This window comes from Diceros bicornis, chromosome 5 (assembly GCF_020826845.1).
Source record: "Diceros bicornis minor isolate mBicDic1 chromosome 5, mDicBic1.mat.cur, whole genome shotgun sequence".
Taxonomy (NCBI): Eukaryota; Metazoa; Chordata; class Mammalia; order Perissodactyla; family Rhinocerotidae; genus Diceros; species Diceros bicornis.
In genome coordinates, this window is record NC_080744.1 from 52,941,043 (window position 1) to 52,965,013 (window position 23,971).

Here is a 23,971-nt window from a genome sequence, read left to right on the forward strand (position 1 = left end):
AATAACAATACCAAATCACTGCTAACAATTTCCCTAGCGAATGAGAGATTTCTTTGCAATTCTATTTGTGTTTAGAATACATTCCAGTAAATATATACAGTCAAATACCTTGTTCTAAAAACAATTGCATTAATTCTTTTCATGAATTTGATGTACAGTTAAATTCCTTTATTTCAGTTTGTTTTCAGGTTTTAGGATTCACTTTTTTTTCTTTTAGGTTTAATTTTATTTTTTTGAATCTGTAAAGTGTGCTTTCAAAGTTAAACGTATGTAACCAGGTGTTACAGAGCAACCTGCCTCCTCCACAGTTTGTCTGTGGAGACATGATATATGAATGGAAAACAGTTAGAGTTCTCCAAGGTAGAATATATTATAAAAACACGGGTGAAGGCCCAGCTCACGTCTCTCTCTTCAGGAAGCCTTCCTGCCTGCCCCAGGCCACGTGAGTCCTCAGTCCTCTGAGAATTTCATTAGCATTTTTAGTGACAATGACTGTTTTCCCAGGCCAAAACTTTTGACACCTGGTTGAACAAATATGAGTGAACTAACAGGAATAACAGAATGTTTAAAATGCGAACTGCCTCATAAATTCAAGCTGAGTAAATTATTTTATATAGAGTTGTCTCTGCATTTCCTAAAGCATGTTCTCTGGGACATCTGTGGGATGTTAATAAGGGTTACAGGGCAAAATCAGTATGGAAATGTTAGGTTAAACAAACCTAATGAGATGTAACTCCAAAATCAGATCTCATGTCCCAAGCTTATCTTGCCGCAGAACCCCCTTTCCATGGAGCACCTCGTGTTAATACTGTTCCATGAAACACAAAGAACCAATATATAGGGCTCTGGTTGAATGAAAACCAAAGGTGTCTCTTTCAGGTAATGACTTGTACAATTCTACGTGTTTGATTAACAATTTTCAATTTGTTTCTTTTTAGATTGAATCATTAAAGAAAAAGGTGCAACAGAAACAGCTCCTAATATTGCAACTTTTAGAAAAGATATCTTTCTTGGAAGGAGAGGTAAGAAGCTGTGTTTCTTTAAGTTGGTGTCTTCCCTACCATTAAATTTTATGTTGCTGAGTCGACCACCACCGACACTTAATTAAATATATGGCTATTTCCTGGCCTTATAAAATTGATTGAAGGTTAACTGCCAACACTGAAAATGAGGTTTTGACAGCTAGTTTTTCTTTACCACCTGCCTCTCTTCGTTCCAGCTTGGTGCTCGACTCTGCTTTTTGGCTCTCATTTTTCTTGTTCAGGAATTTTCTTAGCACGTCTGATAAGCTGTTGATTAATACTGATAATTTCCCCCATTTGTGAAATATTTTCGCACACATTCCTCACATGATTCTCTCAGAAACTTTTAGAAAGGCAAGACAAGGATTATTATCTCTATATTAACAAATTAAAAAAAGAGTGCACAGAGAAGGCAGGTGGCTTTGCTCAAGGTCACCCAGCTTAATGCCAGAGCCGGGTTCAGAGATGGACTCTTAATCCAGAGCTCTTCTGTGACATTGAGTCAACGTATTTTAGAGGTGATGTCATTTCACCTGAAACTTTTAAGATATTTTGTATTCCTGACTTTCTGGCTTTTTGAAAGTCATTTTGGGGATTTTGTGTAGGTTCCAAAGAAGGAAATTAAAGAGTTGGAAGAACCTTATGAGCTTGGGTATTAATAGAAGGAGAAGCCAAAATCTGTTTGCTCTAAAGGCTCTTTATTAAGAGCTTGGCATTGAGCCTCTTCCTTTTGAGCCTCCATGAATCTCTCCTTGTCTGGGCTCCTCACTATAGTCCTTCCCCCATGGGAGACAGCCCAGGAGAGAATGATGAAGTAAGGAGACAAGAAAGAAAAGACATTTGTTAAGCACCTAGTATGCATTGGGCACTGTTAATTGCTTTCCATATCCTTGGTATAACATTGAAGTTAAGAGTGGAATCAGACTTGTCCAAGTTTGAAGCCCAGATCTGCTTCTTATTAACTGGGTGACCCTGGGGAAGTTTCTTATTATTAGGAATTGAGGATGAGAACTGCACCTACATGTGTGTGACCCTGCAATGAGAGTGCATAGAAAGGGCCTGGCATGTACTAAGCACTCATAATTTTTGACTTATTAATGTTGTTCTCTCTTTATTAAGAGGGATGCCCTAGGAGTTAGATTATATCTCCCCCATTTCATGGATGGAGAAACTGAGGCTCAGGAACATTAAGGAACCTGCCCAATGTGACGGTAAAATGGGTAAGCCTGAATGCAAAGCCTGAGCTCTTAACCCCCATGTTTATAGGGATGGCGAGCTGGGTCTTCATTTACTCTGTTTTTGAGAGGCTCCCTAGAAAAGTCATCACCAGAAGTCTCTCATGGCCCATGGGGACCTGGTAGCAGATTCAAGGCCCAAGAGTCTCAGTGTCCTGACAGTTGAGTAAAGGATACTTGCCCTGTCCTGCTCCTATCTTCCTCTCCCCAGTCACTGGGTCCAGCTCCAGCCTTATGAATGGACATTCCTGTTTCTAAGATTGCCCTCTGAAATCACAGCTCCCTGTGGGGGGAATCACACCTTCCCCAGTGAGAGTCAGAGAGCGAGTGTCCTGGTGCAGAGAGAGGGTGGTTCCAGGAGAGAGGAAAGAGATGCTGACAGGAGAGGTAGAAGGTGACCCAACACAGTGCCCACCCTCCCTCCCCCTGGCTGTGCTACTCAAACCAGCTCTCTTACTGGTAGATTATGAAATGTCCAGGGGATATTGTGCATGGAGCAGAGTCTTACACATATGTGTGCCTTGTTCAATGCTTGATTTATTAAACCCATCTCTTCTCTTAGTTTGGGTTTCCCACACCCTAAGATGTGTATATGAGTCCATATAGTTCAATTAGGAGGTAATGCCAGGAAGCCCAAGTAGGGAAGGGGGGAAATGAGTCAGGGAAAGGACTAAAGCCAATAATGGATGTCTTATTGAGGAGGTTACCACTGTGGTCAGCTGTGGTCACTCTCCCTGGGGGTCTCTAGGAGATGGTATGTACTGGCCTCTGAGTTATCCTTACCAAAAGGTCAGAAAGCTAGGGCATTTATCCACTAACTCCTATCAGTCGCTGGTTGAGCCATGCTCCTGGGGGTTGTGGCCATTCTGGCTGGCCCTGGGCAGAACCAACTGGTCTCTGGTGGGCAGAGAAAGCCCCCAGGTAAGGAGTCACAGGTGGCATGTCAGGAAATGGTGTGTGTCCAGAGGATATGGGTGGGGCCAGCAGTGTCTGCCATGTATATCTAATAAGCAAGACTTTGAAAACCAGTTTTCCTTGAGCATTTAAACATTGATTCTGTTTGATTGATTAATTTTTCTTAAACTATTTAAATTCCACTACAAATTTAGTACAGCTGATTCCTTTTGACCACTTCACACACCCACCTTAAATAGCAGACAAAACATACACTAAATGAGTTATATAATGACAAGACTTAATAATACATTTACATTTTAACTTATTCTAAAATATTAAATATCTTGGGTTTCATTTATTTATTTATTATTTCTGTTCTTGTTTTTTGTATCTTCCCAAGGCTATTGTTTTACTTATTTCTAAGTTTGCTTAGAGTTAACATCATTTTGACATTTTCCAGACAGGTGCAGTGATCTTTCAGATCCAAAGGAGGTAGAACACCTTTTCTGAATAGCTAAGGTTAGAGGATGTGGCTTACTGACTCACTAATTCTTGGGCAGGTCACAGGATTAGGTGACTTCAAGGTGATTCAAACTCAGGACCCCTAATCATTGTGATGCATTGACCTGGTCTTTAGCACTCTTAAAAACTTATACATTCCTTATTAATATTTTACCATCCTTTGTTGGGCTAGATAGAGATTTCATCTCCTAGGAGATGAGAGTACTTGGTTTTCCTCTTTAGGCTGTACGCCTGGTTTATCATATTACAAACCCACTGCTGGCTGTTGTTTCTCTGCTGATTGTGTGTAACTACTAAAGCCAATGAATTTCTGGCCCCTTTCCACCCCTTTATTATATGATGACCTGTGCCAAGAGTCCTTCTGTGGGCCTGAGAGTCCTGGAACCACCCGACTTACATTTCCTTTTGTTATTCTTTCCTACTTAACATAGACATTTTATAAACAGACGTATAACTAATGCTCTGTAAAAGAAACGAAATCACCTTATATATTAATGCTTCCTAGTTTTAGAAACCCATACAAATTGTAACATATCTTATTAGAGTCACCTTTCTTTCCTCTGAAAACTCTCTTTTTGTACACTTGATATTAACTTTCCCTTTGAGTGATAGTATAAGCACAAGGCATTTCTCAGACTCACCTTATTTCCATGATTATTTCCTTCTCCTCCTCCTTTTTTTTTGATGCTCAAATTGTCACAGCTCAGTGAGGAGAGTTCTCCTATGTTAACTTCTTTGCCCGTGTGGCAGGGTTGCTGATGCTCTTGGAGTCATTCTTGCTGTGTGGCAACAACAAGGTGTTCCAGACATATCCTCGTTTTTGTCCTGTGCCAGGATATGGAATTGGCTGGTCTCTATAGAGCCGTGACTCATTTTATTGGGGAACTGTATTGAGGACTATCTGGGCATGAGAATTGAAAGTGGGCTAAATTGCTGTGCCTACTGTTAGGCCAGTTTTAGTAGTGACAGCATTGGGGGAAATACATGTCTTTCAAGATTATGAGGTTGCATCAACGTTTTCCAGATTTATCTAATTATATAGCTTTACAATACAGGGTTCTGTTGGCCACTAAGAATTTCTATTATGTTGACCTATTCTAACACCAGTAATTTTTATACTATGACATTCCATCCCCTGCCTTACGTCATAATGATGCCATTGGTGGTGTTTCAGATATCTTCGAAAAGTTTTGGTGGATAAATCTGGTAATCTCCCATGTTCCATGTTATTAATAAAGTAGCTACCTTTTGTTAAGGGCCTAATTGCAGACTCTGGAGCCGGACTGCCTGAGATCAAATCTCACCTCTGCCACTTACTAGTTATGTGATCTTGAGCAAGTTACTTAACTGCTCTGTGCCTTAATTTGCTCATCTGTAAATGGGAATCCTCTCTTTAAAATGGTATCCTCTCTGCAGAGTTGTTACAAGGATTAAATTAGTTAATAATAAGTGATTAGAAAAGTACATGGCTCATAGTAAATGCCATATGTGTTTACTGTTTCTTCAATTGGCTAGGTTCCAAAGAATCCTCTCATTGTCGTTGATATATATTTCTCCTTCCTCCTCCTCCCCTGCCTCCCCATCCTCCCTCTATTTCTCCTCCTCCTCCTCCCCATCCTCCTCCTCCTTTAAATAGAGAATGTGGATTATTTTGGTCCCTGAATTCATCATTTGTACTTACTGATGCTTAAACTCATTAGATTTTACAACCCCCACCCCCACGAGATCCCTAAAATCATGCTCTAGCCTGGCCACATCACACTGCATTTTCATCAACAGATTCAAATCTTCGGGATACAAAAATACGCCCTTTCTTTTTTCGTTTTCTTTTTCTCCAATTTTTTATCGGCTCACCTCTTGAATAAATATCCCATCCTCTATTTCCGATATAGAAAATGTTATTAAAATAAAATTACAAGCATATATCTTCAGAAGATATATGATAAGTTGATAAGCTTTCTGAAACTCTGAACAGATTCCATTTCATTTTTCTCGGCTGAAAATCCTCAACTTACAGCTAAATTCAAAAGTCAGAAGAAAGGAGTCAAATGTCTTGGTTTTGTCCATCCTGCACCTAATGTGTGTTGTGTGGTACATAAACCTCTCAGCATGTCTGTCGTGCATTCCTGGGACTATTATTAATTCTCCTGTATAATACTGGGGCGGCAGCACCAGGCACCAGGGCTCCACGTACGCATTTTATTGGACGCACATTCTTGTTTAGTGCATGTGCTACAGCTCCGGCTGCTCCTTCCCTGGGCCTGAGGGAGTTGGAGGAGAAGGTGGCTGCCATATATTTGTGACATAATTTCCAAAAAATGCCAAAAGATGCCATACCCAGTCCTTTCTTCCTGGAAGGCACACAGCCTCCTATGCTGCTGGGTGGTAGACGTTTCACATCTAAACGCAAGGGGGTGGTATTTGAAAGGAGGAAAACCCTGGACGTTGATTCTCGGGCCCAGAAGCAATCTTATAGAGTGCAGGTCGGCGGCGGTCTGAGGCTGCTCTGTGTCGGTCCACTTTGGTCATACTCTGCAAGACTGAGAGCAGATAGTCTTTCTTTTCCTCTATTGAGTCCTGTCCATTTTATTTTTTAAGTATTTCTAAAATCTGTCCCTTCCTCTTTAACTTTCCTCCTACTGCCCATGTTCAGTCTCTCACCGTCTTTTATTTTTTTCTTGTCAACCTTGTTGTGTATTAATTTACGTAAATAAACTGCATCTATGTAAAGTGCATAGTGATGGATGTTAGGTAGACATTGTGATGATCATTTCACAATAGATACAAATACTGAATCATTATGTTGTACACCTGAGACTAATATAATGTTATATGTCAATTATACCTCAATTGAAACAAATTATAATTTGATGAGTGTTAACAGTTGTATATACCTGTGAAACCACCACCCCAATCAAGATACAGAACATTTTCATCACTCCTCAAAGACTCTGTGTTTCCCTTTGCAATCTGTCTCTCCATTGACCCCCAGGCATCCAGTGATCTCCTTTTTTTTTGGAGGGGGTCACTTTATCACTTTCTGTTACTGCAGCCGTGTTTGCATTTTATATAAATGGAATCGTATAGTAGGTACTCTTGTGTCTGGCTTCTTTCACTCAGCATAATGATTTGAGATAGAGCTATGTTGTATGCGTTCCTTTTTATCACAGAGTAGTATTCCATTTTATGAACAAACCACGATTTATTTGTCCATTCACTTGTTGATATACATCTGAGTTGTTTCCACTTTGGGGCTATTGTGAATAAAGCTGCTATGAACATAACTGTACAGGTCGTTATGTGGACATATGTTTTTATTCCTCTTGGGTAAATCCCTAGTACTAGTGGAGTAGCTGAGTTGTATGGTAGATGTAGGTTTAACTTTTAAAGAAATTGTCAAACAGTTTATCAAAGAGGTTGGAGTATTTTATGTTCCCACCAGCAGTTCTAGTGTCCCAGTTTCTCCACATCCTCACCCTGACTTAGTATTGTCAGTCTTTTAAATTTAGCCATTCCAGTGGGTGTGTGATGGTATCTCATTGTGGTTTTTATTTGCATTTTGATAGTTACTAGTGATGTTGAGCATCTTTTTAAATGCTTATTGCTCATTTATATATCTTATTTTTTGAAGTGTTTATTCAAGTCTTTCTGCCCATTATTTTAATGAATTTTTAGTTTTCTTATTATTGAGTTGTAAGAGTTCTTTATATACTCTGGATACTAGTTCTTTGTATTTTCTCCCATTCCATGACTTCCTTTTCTATTTTCTTAATGATATATTTTGAAGATATTTTTATTTTGGTTTTTATTTTTGAAAAAGTTCAGTTTATCAGTTTTTCCTTTTTTGGTTTTTGCTACTTATTTCCTAAGAAATCTTTGCCTACTACAAGGTCACAGAGATTTTCTCCTCTAAAAATGATTTCCTCTAAAAATTTTATTGTTTTTGCTTTTTAATTTAGGTCTATGATCTATTTGGAGTTAATTTTTGTGTTTTGTGTGAAGTAAGGGTTGATATTCTTTTTTCCCACACTGATATCCAGTTGTTTTCTTTCAGTGACTCTAATTTCTGATATCGATGATTTGTACCCCCTTTTCTTCTTTAATCAGTCTAGATGGGGGTTATCAATTTTGTTGATTTTCTAAAAAATTGAAATAGCTTTGGCTTTGTTGATATTCTCTATTGTCTGTCTCTTCTGTTTTATTGAGGTTTGCTCTGATATTCACTACTCCTTTCCTTCTAATTATTTTGATATTACTTTACTCTTCTTTTTCTAGCTTCGTGGGGTGGACCTTAGGTCACTGGTTTTAGACCTTTCTTCTTTTTTTATTATAAGCCTTTAAAGTTATAAATGTCCCTCTCAGCTCTGCTTCAGCTGCATCCCACAAGCTTTGATATGTTGTGCTTTCATTATCATGCGGTTCAAAATATTTTCTAATTTCCTTTGAGATTCTTCTTTGACTTATGGATTATTTACAAGTGTGTTAACTTCCAAATATTTGAGGTTTTCTTAGACATCTTATTGTTCTTGATTTCTAATTTAATTGTTATGGTCAGAGAATTTCCTTTATATGGTTTTAATTCTTTTAAATTTATTGAGGCTTGTTTTATGGCTCAGCATATGGTTTCTCTTGATTAAATATTATAAAAAATACATATTCTGTTTTTGTGTGTATACTATAAATATCAATTAGATTTAGGTGGTTGATAATATTGTTTAGGTTATTTATGTTTTTCCTGGTTTTTGTATAATTGTTCTATCAATTGCTGAGAGAGAGGTGTTAAAAACCCCTTCCTATGGTTTTAGACCATCTATTTCTTTCTTTAATTCTGTTATTTTTACTTCATATATTTTGAAGCTCTGTTATTACGTACACATACATTTTTGATTGTTGTGTCTTGGTGATGAATTGACCTTTTCATTGTTATCAAATATCAGTCACTACCTTTGTTCATACTCTTTGTCTTGAAGTCTATTTTATCTGATATTAATTTAGCCGTTCTTGCCCTCTTGTGTTTACTGTTTGCTGGTGTATCTTTTCCATCCACTTATTTTCAACTGATCTGTGCCTCTGTGTTTAAAGTGCATCTCTTGTAGACAATATATAGTCAGGTCTTGCTTTTATATACATTCTGATAGTCTCTGTCCTTTAGGTGGAGTGTATAGTCCATTGACATTTAATTGTTATAGATATGGTTGGATTTAGGTCTACCATTTTATTATTTGTTTTCTGTTTATTCCCACTGATATGTTTTTGTTTGTTTTGTTCCCCCTTTCTTGCTTTCCTTTGGATTATTTCAATAATTTTTGGAATTCTATTTTAATTTATCAATTGGCATTTTGCTATGTCTCTTTTCTCTAATATGTTAGTGGTTGCTTTGGTATTACAATATACATCATTAACTGTTCACAGTCCACTTACAAGTAATATTGTACTACTTCGTGTAAAACGCAGAAATCTTGCAATGATATAGGTCCACTAACCCCTCCCCCGCTGTTATAGTTATTATATATGTTGTATCTACATACATTATAACCCCACAATACGTTGTTACAATTTTCACGTTAACAATCATATGTATTTTAAAGAAACTAAGAGAAAATGTACTTATATACTATCTATTTCTGATGTTCTTCATTCATTCCTAAAAATGTGAGTTTTTCTCTGATATCCTCTTTCTTCAGCCTGAAGAACTTGTATTTCACATTTCATGTAGTGCAGGTCTGATGGTGACAGATTCACTTAGTTTCTCTTGTCTCAAAGTAAGGTCTTTATTTCACCTTCATTATTGAAACATACAGAGTTCTAGGTTGACAGTTTCTTTCGCTTAGTGCTCGCTGTCTTCTGGCTTCTATAGTTTTTTGGTGAGAAATCTGTGGTATTTCAAATTATTATTCCCCTATATGTAACAGGATGGCTTTCAAGATTTTTCTTTAGTTGTGATTTTTAGTAGTTTGACTGTGATGTGCCAAGGTGTGTTTCTCTTTGAATTTATCCTGTTTATGGTTTGCTGAGCTTCTTGAATTTGTAAGGTTATGTCTCTCACCAAGTTTGGGAAGTGTTCAGCCATATTTCTGAATATTTTTTTTGCTCTAGTTTCTCTCTCCTCTCCTTCTGTGATTCCAGTATCCCTATTCTAGGCTTTTAGAAATTGTTCCACAGTTTCATGAAGCTCCATTTATTATTTTTAGTCTTTCCTTTCTTTATCTTATTTTGATTAAATGATTTCTGTTAATGTGTCTTCAAGTTTACTGACTCCTTCCTTTGTCGTCTCCATTCTTTTCGTAAGTCAATCTAGTGATTTTTTTTTTTAAATTTCAGTCATTGTATTTTTCTGTTCTAAAATTTCCATTTGGTTCTTTTTTGTATTTTCTATTTCTTTCTGTTGATTTTTTTTTTTACTGCTTCATCCTTTACAAGCATATTTTTCTTTTACCTCATTGCATAGTTATAATAGCTGTTTTAAAATCCTTGTCTGAAAATCTGAGTCATCTCAGGATTGGCATCTGTTGATTCTCTTTTCCCTTGGGAGTGGGTCACATTTTCCTAACTCTTCTATGTCAAGTAATTTTGGATTATAATCTGGACATTGTAAATGTTTTGTTGTGGAGACTTTGGACTGTGTTTTATTGTTCTGAGGAGTGTTGAGGTTTTTGGTTTAGAAGGCAATGAATTTGGTTAGACCCAGCTACACCCTGCTATGCCCATAGTGGGTAATGGCTCAGATCCCAGTTTAGTTCTTTAAGCCTTGGCTGCAAACTTCTTTGAGTTTGCCCCACATGTGCATGGTTCAGGGGTCTGCTGGAGACAAGCTGAGTCTATACACAGAATTTAGAGTTTCCAACTTCTGTCTCCTTTTTGACAGCCCTGGTTATGCTGGACTCCTTCCCCTGTTTTTTTCTACCAGAAAGATTATCTTTCTAGTGACTTTTCCCTGGATCTGTGCTGCTACCACCATGACTGTACTGCTCTCCAGCAAAGCTGCAAACAAAAACCAACAAATGAATCACAAAGAACCCGTTCTATGCTTGTCACTTGCTCCAGGTTTTACCTCTCTCTGAGACTTGCTTGTCCTTGTTCAATCTCCAGAGACTTCAGTAGTTGTGTTTTGTCTTTGTCCAGAGTTTACAATTATTCTCTGCAGGAGGATCTGTTTGTTAAGCACTTACTCCTCTATATGAGAAGTGCAGCTCTCACTCTTTTAACTGGAAAATTGCAATGACCTTCTTGACTGATCTTCTTGCCTGTAGTTTTATTTCCTTTCAGTACAGTTTTCACTTGGGACCCCAAGTGATTGAAATAAAATCTAGTGTTGACCTTGGTCTTATAGGATGGTGTGTAAGGTGTTTGTAATGGCATACATAGCCCTTCATAAGTAATTCCTGCCCACCTGTATACTGCAGTAAGGTGCCTATTCTCAACCTGTTTCCCCAATTCTGGAATACTCATCCCCTTTGTTTCTCTTACTCTCTTTCCCTTGCCTAACTCCAGGAAATCTTCACGGACAATTCAGTCCTTCTCCCCATCTTGAGTTAGGAATCTCCTCTGAATTCCCACTTAATATTCTGTGGTTTCTCTGGCATGGGACTTACCACTTTATTCTGTCATTTTCCGCTTAGTTGTCTATACCCCCACAAGGCTGAGCTCCTTAAGGGTTGCAAATCATGCCCTATTTCTTTTAACTGCTAACTACCTCCCCTCACCTAACTTTAAACACTACCTGATACATAGTAGACGCTCATTTATTTTACTGATTGCATTAAATTGTTATGAGTGTGAATTTTTCGCTTTGGTGCTTCAGGGGGTGTCTGACCTGCACACATGGAGTTCCTATGAGATAGAACAAAGGATTTGGGGCTATCTGTCTGCTATTCACTGTGTACCAATTGGGGCATATTTGCCAACCTCGTCTTTTATGCCTCTGATATGGGTACTAGCCCCAGCATTCTGTGAAATCGTAATGATTAAAGTCTACACTGAGAAGGGATAAGGTGATGGGATTGCTGGAGCTTGTTAAAGGGCAGGCGTCTTCTGCCTTTCTCTTTCCTTATGAATAGGAGAGTCCAAATATTGCCAGGGAAGCTCTGTGTGTGTGTGCGTGTATGTGTAAATGTGGATGTACCCCTGGCAGTAAGCCAGCACCATTCTCCCATTCTGAGCATCAGGTGATTGATTCGGAGCCCATAGATCTGTCATGGCTTGTCAGCTACTAGGGAATCTGGAATGCATTTTCTTCCTTTACCCCATTTCCCATTTATCAGAAGGGATCCATAGACCTTTATGTCCTACAGAACACTAGTTTGTACCAGAGCCGCTGCTTTGCTCCTTGGAATCACCATTCAGAGCAGGAGCTACTGAGCTGTAACCTACCTTCTTTCTTTCAAAACAAATGAGCTTCTGTTTCCATAGAACTTGTCGACTTTCATGTGTTATGTAGTGTCTTAGAAGAGTGCCTCAAACTTCAAGTCCAACTTAAAAAGAAAAGACAAATGCTTCAATTTTTTTGTAGTTATGCAAATAATATGCTCCTTGGAAAAGCATTTATACATTTATTTATTCAATAAATATTTATCCTGCATCTCCTACATGCCGTGCTCCAATGATACAGCCAGGAAGATAGACATGGTCATTGCCTCTGCGTGAAAATTTAGTTTGGCATTGCAGAGAAATATATAGAACTTTTTAAAAAACATCCCAAAACTCAATACACAGAGATAGCCACTGTTAACCTCTTTATGAATTTGTGTGTGTTTTTGCCCTTTAGATTTCAGGCACCAGCACTTCATCTGTTTTCATTCCAATATCCTCAACTTTCTTGCTTCTTTGTCCTTCATTTCCCCCATGGGGCAAATTCCCAATTCCTGAGCATCTAATCGTCAACCTGTGTAATGCTTGGCTCTTGCTTGAAAAATAAACTATTTAGAATGCTAATTTTAATCCCAAAGAGCTTGTTCTACTTTATATGTTTGAGATTCTGAATTTTCCACACCTATGAAATACTAATTATTAAGTTATAGAGGTATTTCCCACTAAATTAAATTAATAGACTTACTCATTTTATAGTTTAATGAGGGAGTATTAAAAGTTGAGCTGTACCTTATTTATAATTGCAAAAAAAGTGATAAATATCTAAATGACCATCAATAAGAGACTAGTTAAATAAATAATGTACATCCATACAATGGAATGCTATGAACCCATTAAAATAGTTTGTTGGCACAAAAAGAGAACAAATTAACGTGGAAAGGTATTCACAACAAATCACTGAGTGAAAAAAAGTAGATTACTGTATAGATTAGGATATTTTGTTTGTTTCCATTTATGTAAAATTGGATACATATGTATGTACATGCACAGAAAGCTATCTGTAAGGATTCAATCAATGTATTTCTTCAATTCCTGCTGTGTAAGAGATTCTCAATAAATACATTGTGATAGATGTTTATGTCATGAGGGAAAATCTGATAAAATGCATCAACATATATATAACAAATAAGCATCATACATATTTGTGGGAAACATATTTGCTTTACTAAGAGTACCTTTTTCCTTATCTCTAGAATAATGAACTACAAAGCAGGTTGGACTATTTAATAGAAACCCAGCTCAAGACTGATGTGGAAACCAGAGAGATTGGAGTGGGCTGTGATCTTCTACCCAGGTATTTAGGAATTTCCTATTTTTCTGACTCAAATTCCTCTTTGACTTAAGAAAATACTAGGCTGTTATTACCAGAATTGCATTCTTTATATCAAAAATATTTCTGCAAAAATAAATGGTGGCTGCTGAGGCATCTGACTGCTTTCTGTGGGAGCAGGGGCATTGTGCAGGGCAGAGGGACTAGTGAAGGAGAGATCTGGGGAAGCCGCTTCAGAGAGAGATTGGCCCCATCGGTGAGTGCATGTATTTGTTTCTTTGTTCATTCATTCGTTCATTTGTTCATTCATTCATTTATTCAGCAGACATCTGTTGGGTACCTTCCCTGTGCCAGACAGTTAGGAGATAGAGAAAGATGAGATTTGGTTCCTGCTCCAGAGTGCAGTCCAGAAGGGGAGACAGATGTGTAGGCAGCAATTTACTCCAGTGTGAGGGAGACCTACAGGTGCTTTAGTAACATAGAGGCAGGAGAGTCTAAATCTTGAATGAAATTCCTCTATTCCCCAGTGCCATAACATATTATCAAGCACTGGATCAGATCCATAAATAAATTATCTGTTTCAGTCATGAGCAGATATATGATGACTCTTACCTGGTCCATTCAGTTGCATTTCTGAGCTAGAGGACTGACTCGTTCCATGTTAAGCTGCTCCACATGCCCCTGCCTCAGTCTCTCCCTAGCACGACTAGAGCCTGTGAACCAGTAACTAACCCACTCTCTCTAGGTGCTCAAAACTGTGCTTGGCCCAAAGAGGACATAAAACAAGTTTATAACAAGGATGCTGATGACATGTGGCCTGTGATTTAGGTAACCAAAGTCACAAAGTGCCTCGTATGGTATGTGTAGGAAGGTGTATTCTTGTGTAATCAAGGGCATTTGCGTGCGTTGTGTTAGACATTAGTCGGCCAGAAAAATGTAGACTCCTGTAACCTGGAATGGTTACATCTGATGGGAAACAGTGATGCGCTGATCACCAACCTGGGCTATAGAATACCTGGGTGCCTTCAGGCTGGACTCTCTCTGCTGGGGCCTCAGTTTCCCAATCTGTAAGGTCATTGGTTAGACCAGGTGACTTCTCAGGTCTAACCAGCTCTAACATTGTATAACAAGGCCTCATTTTCCTCCCTGACTGTTTTTATCCATTACTGATACTGTATTTTTTGTTCATTAAAATGAGGCAATTGCCATTCTCAAAGTATTTACCAAAAGCAGCATTAAGCTCTTTCTTTGACATTGTTCTCATTAACACTGCTTACTTTTTGGTAAAAACAAGGTAATTTTATCATTCTGATATAATGAACAGATCATGTTTTAAAGAAAAAAAGGGAAAAGAATATGTAAAAGACACCAGGTCTCATCAATACAGGGTACAAAATAGATGATAAAAATACAGCCTGAAAGAGTGATTGATCATGTCCAGGGACTCCTTTTGAAATATGAATAGTTTGGCCATTTCCCTCCTTTTTTATTGTTCAAGAACCACGTGGCTTAGTCCACTCTAATTGCCCACATAATAAATCTTGTTTGGCTAAGACGGGTACAAAACTATGTCTGAAACCAATAAATTGTTTGTTTTCTAATTCCCACATTTTGGCTTAAAACAAGGTTTTCAGTTTGTATGCCGAAGAATAGCCTGCAGCAAACTTTTATGGCTAAGTTATGAAACCACAGAGTGGTTTTCATAATGGAAGTGCTGACAGACCCTTAACTTACGGCCACAGTGAACTTGGAAGCCACTTCAGTATCTGAGAGCAGCTTTTCCATAAATGTAACATTTGGTTTCCCCCAGGATCCATCTTAGCACTTTAACTACCTGGGTCAATCAGCGGAGGAAATGAAAACTATGTATCCACATTTCCGAAAAGGCAGAATAATATTTCACTTGTTTCCTCACAAATGTTATTAAGTGCCTACTATGTGAAAGGCACTGTGGAAGTCTGGGTGGGGAGGAGCATGGGATCTTTTGAGATAATTCGGGACAGTACTGTTCCAGCTGAGCTGCTTGGATGCTCTGTGCTAGGGCTCCAGGAGAGGCCTCCCGAAGCCTCAGGGGACGAGGAGGTTAGCAAGGAGCTGGCCTGTGGGGACCCTCCACGGCACCCCAAAAACAACCTGAGAAACTCAGCTTTTAGTATGTTTTATATGTTGGATTACAAGTAAGATTTCGTTTGAATACAGAGTTTCATGGTCAAAAACAAATTGGAACCCCCTGGTCTAGTTTAATCCTCGTATTTTATACATACCGAAATCAAGGTCCAGAGAGAGAGTGATTCACTGGAAGCCACAGAGCCAGGGTTAGAACCAGGCCGTCTGAGTCCTGGTGTGGTACATTTGTAGTTTTAAAATACTCAATAAATAAAGAGTGGCTTAATTGTGTTGATTATGTTCTAACAAAATTCCTGGTTCTTAGTTAGACTTAAAACTTGCATCTAAGTAATTAAAGATTCTGTGGTGTTTTCCAGAATGTTTTTAAAACAGCCTCCTCCACAATGTTTTAGATAAATGAAAGTATTGAATTAAGCCTCAATTATGCAGAAGAGTCTTGTTCTTACTCCCTGCTCTTCTCCCACAAAGAAGAACTGGGCCGCGTGGTTCAGTTGGGGAACCTCAGGCTGCAGGGGTTCCCTGCCCAGCCAGCTGCTGCCTGAGCACAGCCTTGGGCAAGTTACTTAATCTCTCTTAAGCCTCAATTATTTCATCCTTAAAATGGGAATGAAGATGACAATATCAAATCTCATAGGGTTGCTATGAGGATTAAATGAAAACGGGTATAAAGCATTTACCATGATAACTAGACTGAAGTTAAGAACTTAATAAATAATAGCTATTACTACTATTAACTAAGTAAAAACTCTGATTTTACATATAAGACACTGTATCCAATATAAGTGAATTTGGGTGTGCTAAGACAATTTCATTAGCTTATTTTTTTTGGTCGTTATTAGTGGTTTTATTAAATGTATTAATAACTTAATCGAGTATATAGTGCTTCAGTATGCATTGAGCTCTTGAGTTAGACTATCAGTGGTTTGAAACCCTCTAGACACTGTGTAAAACACTGGAAGGCCCAGTGATTGATGAGGTCTCTGTCAGCTGAGACATCAGAGTGGTTCCACTGTGTTCCAGGCACTGGTCACAAAGCCTCATTGAAGAGTGGCGCAGCACCGACGACTCATTCCTTCTTATACCTGCAAGAGTTACATGCTGTGCTACTGCTAATGCATCTGACATACAATTGGCGCTGCTCTATTTTTATGTACTGCTGAAAAAAATGGAATCAGCCTTTTCTTTACTTACAGAGCCATTAAGCCCCTTTTATTACTCCCCACCAATTTCTCCTGTCCCTGCCAACACTGTGTACTCCGGGGGACAGGGACCCTAGGCTCCCATCCCCTAGTCGAGCATTTTCTTGATGCTCAATAAACATTTGTCGGCTGAATGAATGAAAGGTAGACCCCAAGTAAGGACTTAGGCAGCTGATCTGTGTTATAATATGATTTATTTATTTAATAAAGGACTTAGAAAAAGCAATTCTTCTTACATTTTACTTCTTTGTGTTTATCCTCTCTCTCCTCACTAGAATGTAAGCTCCGTGAGGGCAGGGATTTTCGTCCACGTCACTAATTGCAGTCTCCCTGGGACTGACTTAGGATAGTGCCTCGCACATGGCAGTCACTCAGTCGATTATCTGTGGACTGGAGCCATCGCTCGTGGCATTTGGCAGTCCTTCCTAAGCAGAAGAATGTCTGCTTCCTGTAGGACATTTCTGTCCTGGTTCTCTCCCTACTCCCCTGGCCTGTCCTCCATCTTTTTTGATGGCTTCTCTTTCCCCTCCCACATGCTCACTGTGGGAGCTCCTGGTTCTGAGGTCTTGGTTGCACTAGTTCCTGCAGAGATGGCATCCAGCCTCACAGCTTTTCCTCTTGCCTCCCTGTGGCTGAGCTAGCGAGTAGTTTGAACCTCTCTGTTGAATACAAGTCCTTGTTCCCGGCTGCCTGCTGGGCACTCCCAGCTGGTGTCCACTTGATCTCCATACTGGCCCTATCCATCTCCCAGTGTGTCCTTTTATTCGTTGAAGTCGGTCCTCTTAGCAGTGGTTAAGAACACTGGCTGAAAGTTGGTCTTGGGTTTGGGTCCTGGCTCCGCCTCCTGCTATGTTTACAGCTTTAGGCAAATTCCTAACCTCGTAGAGCCTGTTACCTCCCCTAGAACAGAAGGATTTGATAGTAATTCTGTGAGAAGTTTGCTGAGATGACTAAGTGAGATGCAGGCATCAAGTGCCCAGCACACTGACCACATTTTTCATGGTTTTGTTTTGCTGCCCCCACTTTCTCAGTTACCTGAGCTCGATAGCTCGCAGTCACCTTTGAGCTGTGGGTTGTTTTCTCCTCGACTCACTCACTTACACAATGCTGTCTTTTTTTCTTCACGACTTGCTTCATACTTTTCCATTCCCACTGCCACCAGCTTGCTTGAGACTAGTGTCCTCTCGGTCTGATCTGCTTAGTACCATCCAGTTCTCCTCAAATCCTTCCCCTCCTTCATCTCATCTCTGTGTTATGTAAATTTCTGGAGATCAAGGATCTCTTAATAAAGCAAGGAGAGAGGGAAGGGGTGAGAAGGCATTCTCTGTGATTTTAGGGGCTTTGAAACATCTTTTTTTTTCTTTTTTGGTGAGGAAGATTGGCCTTGAGCTAACATCTGTTGCTAATCTTCCCTTTTTGCTTGAGGAAGATTGTCCTGAGCTAACCTCTGTGCCCATCTTCCTCTGTTTTGTATGTGGGACGCCACCACAGCATGGCTTGACGTGTGGTGTGTAGGTCCATGCCCGGGATCTGAACCTGTGAAACCTGGGCCACCTATTTTTTATAAGATGCAAGAGTTTGATTTGAAAAGTTTGATACATGTTAGTGAAAGCATTTGAGAGCAATTTCAGGTCAGCTCACCTTCATTCACAAAATGAAAAACAAAAAAACAAAAGAAAAGAGACTTCTCTTTCTCCTGCTCCTAAGTGAAACTTAGTTTCCAGCAAACTCATAAATTGTGTCTTATTAGGTGCAATTTGATGAAAAATATTCCCTGAAGTCATAAGTACCTGGCACATAGTAAGCGCTTTAAAATGCCTACACTTTCATATTTTTGTTGTGGAGATCAGAACACAAAGTAGCTTTTTGTCAAAGCTTTTATTTGCTGATTCTGTTATTGTTTCCCCCAGGGGAACTGCTCCTTTATGGATTAATAAAAGATTAACAATAACCTTAATGTGTTAAAGAAAATGGTTGCATTTCAGTTCTGTGGTTGAAATTATTTGTGTTCTTGAAATGCTGTTGTTTCCTGGTGATCAACTAAATAAAATACCTCACTTTTTTTTGAAAGGTTGAGGTATGAGAGCCTGTTTTTGAAACCCAGAAGTTCTACCTTTATAAATATTTTTGCATTTTATGGGCTTTTAGGATACTGTCACTGGAGACCATTTCTGTTATGTGGAATTTTCACAGTAGTTGGCACAAATGGCCATCTGGCTTCTGTCCCTGGCACTCCCCTAAACAGCCTGGTCAGGTCACTGGAGTCCCGAGTTGCCAGATCCTGTGGCTTCCTCTCTGTGGCAAGTGACACCCTGACCACTCACTCCTCGAAATCCGTCATCCTCTAGTTTCCTTTGTCATCCATATATGGAGTGATAGCTCTGTGCCTGGCCCATGTGAGCTGCTGGTGTCATGAAGATGAACGGGATATGGTTTTCAACCTTCAAGAAATTATACCTAGTAGAGGAGACAAGTGTGTAGACTAGTGGGGCAATGAGATGCTTCCAGTGGTATGTCAGAAGCCTGGGTGACAGCCATTTTCAAGGTGTATATGGGGAGGGTGGGTGGAGAGCGTGGAAAAGACATATTGGATCTCTTGGGGAGAGACACGTGAAGTTTACAGTTCCCGCCAAGCTTTTCATAGACCACATTAAGAAGCTGTCTCCCTACTGCAGTTTAGTTGAAAATCACTGCAGGGTAGTGGGAGGTGATTGATGGGAATTTAGCATAAGTGAACCCTTGGGAAGCAGAAAATTGAGCAGCACTGCTCAAGGAAGCTGTGAGTGCGTAAAGAAAGGAGTGATCATTTCTATCACTGGTGTGGGGAATCAGGGAAATTGTCATATAGGAGGTGATGTTTGGTTTGAGTCTTGAAATATAGGCAGGAATTCAAGAGGTCGATTTGATTAGAGAAGCATTCAAGGTAGAGGGGACAGCATGAGAATGGCAAAGAGAAGTGAAGCGGTATGGTAAAAGATGAGAGCTGTGTGTTGCGTAGCAAGGCCAGACAGGAGCTCTAACGGGAGATGGTGGAGGGCCTTTAGACCATGCAAAGTTTGGACTTCATCCAGGAAGTAATGGGGAGACTTGGAAGAGTTTTAAGAACAATAATATGCTCCTATTGTCTGTTTAGGAAGATATCCTTGACAGCAAAATGGATAGTGGATGTGGGGAGGGGGAAGACTTGGCCAACACTGAAGGCAGGGAGGCCATGTAGGATACTGTTCCAATATTAAAAGATAAATTATGAGACCCTGAACTAGGGCAGTGGCTGAGGGAATAGAGAAGACAGTTGACAAAACAGAAGTTAAGGAGGTAGATTCCATACCACTAGGTGAATGATCGGACATGGGAAGTTAGGGGAAAGGGAGTTGACTCATATCTCATTTGCACAATTGGTCATTGCATCAGTTGGGATAAGGAATGTAGCTGCTGTAACAAATAATGTAGAGATCTCAGTGGCTTAGCATAATAAAGATTGATTTCTCACTCCACAGTCCAAGGCAGGTTGGCATGGGCCTTGTTCCACACAGTCATTCGGGAACCCAGGATTCTTTCATCTAGCGACCCTCCCTGGGCTTTGGAGTCCTCTTGGGTCTTCACTGTATCCTCTGCATGAAAGGGAAGAGAGAGAGCATGGAGAATTATGTAGAGGTTTTACAGGCTAAACCTGGAAGTAATATAAATCATTTCTGCCCGTTTAGTCACATGGCCCACCAAATTGCAAGAGAGGCTGGGAAATGTAGTTGAATTATGTGTCCAGGAGGAGAAAAAAATGGAACGTATCTCCATCTTAGTCACTAAATCCTGTTAATTCTACTTCCCAAATATCTCCCTAACCTTTCCTTGCTACTTCACTTCCAGTGCTACTGTTAGGATTCAAGTTTTCATGATCTCTCTCACCTCCTAAATAGCAAATCTCCTCACTAAACTTCTGCCTCCAGACTGACCCCTCTCCAGTCAACCATCAGCAGTGCCAAGGAATCTTGCTAGAATAAAAATATGAGCATTTCGTGCCACCCTCTTAAAAACCTTTATTGGCTCCCTGTCCCCTTCTAAACTCATTAACAGGGCACACAGGGCCCTCCTCCACCCGGCCTCGTCTTCTGCCACTTTCCATTGTGAACTCTTGGCTCCAGTCCTAGGAGATGTGTCTCCTTTCCACGCCCGTGGCCTTTGTGTTCACCTGTCTTCGCCTTTGTGCATTCTATGCCTTCCACCTGGAATTCCCATCTCCCCCTTGCCCATTTCAGGAATGCTTAGGCATCCTTCAGGATTCACCTTCCAGATGCAAATTTCCAGATGCCCTCCTAGTGAGGCTAACTTGTTCTGCCCTCAGTTTGCCCATAATACCTTAATTCTTATATGGCTCAGGGTCCTGGCAGGAAGGGAGGATTGAAGAGACTTGAAGGGACTATTTACAAAGGTTTGGGCTGCTTTAAGAGAAATAAACAAGGGACAGTGGTGTACTCTGGAGCTAGCAACAGTGGAAACTGTTACCAGCCTGGGCCTGGAGAGACGGGGGGAGAAAGCCGGGAGAAGAGACAGAGGGGAGAGCTGGAGCTGTGGCCTTTGCTAGAGGAATATGGCCAACAAGCTGCAGCCTGGCTGGGAGGAAACAAGTCCTCACCTCTCTGTCCTTCTGTTCTCTCATCCCTGCTACCATCTCCCAACTGGTCAAAACCAAGTGAAGCTAAAGGGTGAGGGAGCCCATTGATGCTGACCTTCAGATCAACTTCCCAGGGTGCAGAGTGAGGTAGAGAAGGGGGAGAGTAGATCTGAACAGGCAAAGGGAGAATATCCTGCCCCACTCTTTATGTCTGTATTATGATACCTAACACACTGTGTTAAAATTATTTATGTACGTATCTTTCCCACCAATTATGAGTTCCTTGAATACGTTTTATCTTTTACTGAATCATCAATGCCTAGCACAACCTTTAAAAGTTGCTAAAAATAATGTTCGCTCTTGTAATATTTAAATTAAATATTCAACTGCATTATTACGGTCTATTTTTCTGTTGAAAAACCATTTCCTAGAGCTGTCTTACCACATGAAGAGTATGGAGAATTTTGTTTAATCATCCTGACCTGCCTTTTCTCATTTCTCAGCCAAACAGGTAGGACTCGTGAAATCGCAATGCCTTCCAGGAACTATACCCCATACACACGAGTCCTGGAGTTAACCATGAAGAAAACTCTGACTTAGGTATTCAGAGACGGGCGCCTTTTACAGATGGACAAAGGCCCTGGAACCCTGCGGCCTGAAGTCTAAAAAGGATGACTGTTGCTTCCTCCTATACACAGTTTAAGCCAGAGTGGAAATTGCTGAGGTTCTGATCCACTTCTAAAACATGAAGGAAAGTGGAGGCAGAAGGGGAGGGCAGGAGAGAGAAGTTTCAAGGTCATATTTCAATCACTCAACCAGCGCAGTCTACTGTACTGGGCCATCATTAGATTTCTGTGTAGACACTGAAGTCCTGTCTGGAGAATTCCTTCACAATTTATTTCCTGTTTTGCTAGGCTTCAGTTGGGAGGAAAAAGGGCATTAATTTGAAATTTCATGTTATTCACGCCAGGATCATTTGTTACAGCATGAAGATTTTGTTTACCCATAAAAGTATTAGAGGCAGTGTTTCTCTGGTGCAGAGAAGCCTGTCCACAGGAGCACGGGCACTGGGGAAACCCGACCCTGGGAGGACAGGATCCCAGCATGCAGGTCTCTCTGCCCTTGGTGCCGAGGATCTGTGCAGGGTTCCCAGAACCCCGGTTGAAGACGGGCCCCATTCGGGCAGACATGCTTCCTTCTGACGTGCTAATCCCTGGGTTTAATCTGTGCCTTGTGCCTTTCTTGGGCCAGCTGAAATCACTGTATTTATTCGACTTGTGATTTTTTTTTTCTTTCTCACTTTAACTGAAAGAGAATTTTGTATGTTGTGGAAATTTAATCATTTAATGTTTTCAGTATCAATTGGTGTTTTTGTTAAACGAATGAGTAATTTGTTCATGCATGCTCTACTTTAATATTATAACCTATGTCACATGTGTTTAATAAATGCCATATATTTTGTTCTATTGATGATGTCTCTGTGTTTCACTCATGACCACACAGAAGGAGTAGAGAGTAAAACTGGGCTCTGGAGTGTCAAAGTCAGAGCACAGTGATCTTTCAGTCAGTCCATGGAAGCATTTACAAACCATAAGATAGGGCGTGTGTGTGTGTGTGAGTGTGTGTGTGTGTGCGCGCGCATGTGTGAGAGTATGTGCATGTGTGTGTGAGTGTATGTCTATTTTTAAACTCTGAAATTTATCTAGTAACCCACCTTCTAGAAAGATTAAGATACATTCATTATCATAAAATGCAACAATAATTTTTACCTTAAAAATATCACCCTCCTCATGGGGGCCAGCCCAGTGGTGTAGTAGTTAAGTTGGCGTGCTCCACTCTGGCAGCCCGGGGTTCATGGGTTCAGATCCCAGGCGTGGACCTATACACTGCCCATCAAGCCATGCTGTGGAGGCGTCCCACATATGAAATAGAGGAAGATTGGCACAGATGTTAGCTCAGGAACAATCTTCCTCAAGCAAAAAGAGGAAGATTGGCAACAGATGTTAGCTCAGGGCCAATCTTCCTCACAAAAAAAAAATGAAAAAAAAAATCTCCCTCCCTTGTGCTCAGACCCATACCCCTTACTCCCTCACTTCAAAAAAAAAAAAAAAGGCAAGGAGGCTGGCCCGGTGATGCAGGCGGTTAAGTGCACGTGCTCCACTGCCGCGGCCCGGGGTTCGCCGGTTCGGATCCTGGGCGCGCACCGACGCACCACTTGTCAAGCCATGCTGTGGCAGCTCCCATATAAAGTGGAGGAAGATGGGCATGAATGTTAGCCCAGGGCCAGTCTTCCTCAGCGAAAAGAGGAGGATCGGCAGATGTTAGCTCAGGGCCGATCTTCCTCACAAAAAAAAAAAGGCAAGAAAGAAAGCAAAGCAACTCAGTTGAATTAATCACTGTGAATCAGGATAGTGCAAAGGGGAAATGCGTGTTTTTAAGCCAAATTTGTATTTAAGTTATGGTCATGGGACGTTGGGCAAGTCCTCAAAGCTCTCTGAATATCAACTTTATCTTCTAAAACCCTGGGACTATCACACCTACTTGATAGGCTGGCGTGAGTGCCCAATGAGGTAACTCACACAGAGGCGCTGGCCCGGGGCTGGAGCGAATGCTGTCGGTCTGTGGGTTTATTTTCATGCACTGCTGACTCCTGGTTACCCACACGCATGGAGGTGTTCTAGCGATGAGAAACCATGCCCTAGGGAAATCCCCAAGGAGGAGCA

General features: G+C 40.4%; 1 protein-coding gene across 1 annotated transcript in view; it reads left to right on the top strand.

Annotated features, from left to right (window-relative positions):
- The window catches only part of MYZAP (myocardial zonula adherens protein), a 90,935-nt gene extending 68,219 nt beyond the window's left edge, over window positions 1–22,716 (top strand). The window contains exons 11-13 of the mRNA XM_058541684.1: window positions 939–1,022; window positions 13,237–13,337; window positions 21,752–22,716. Coding sequence (XP_058397667.1) covers window positions 939–1,022; window positions 13,237–13,337; window positions 21,752–21,848 — 282 coding nt within the window. The 3' untranslated portion in view covers window positions 21,849–22,716. The remainder of the gene's footprint in view (window positions 1–938; window positions 1,023–13,236; window positions 13,338–21,751) is intronic.
- The last annotated feature ends 1,255 nt before the right edge of the window (window positions 22,717–23,971 follow it).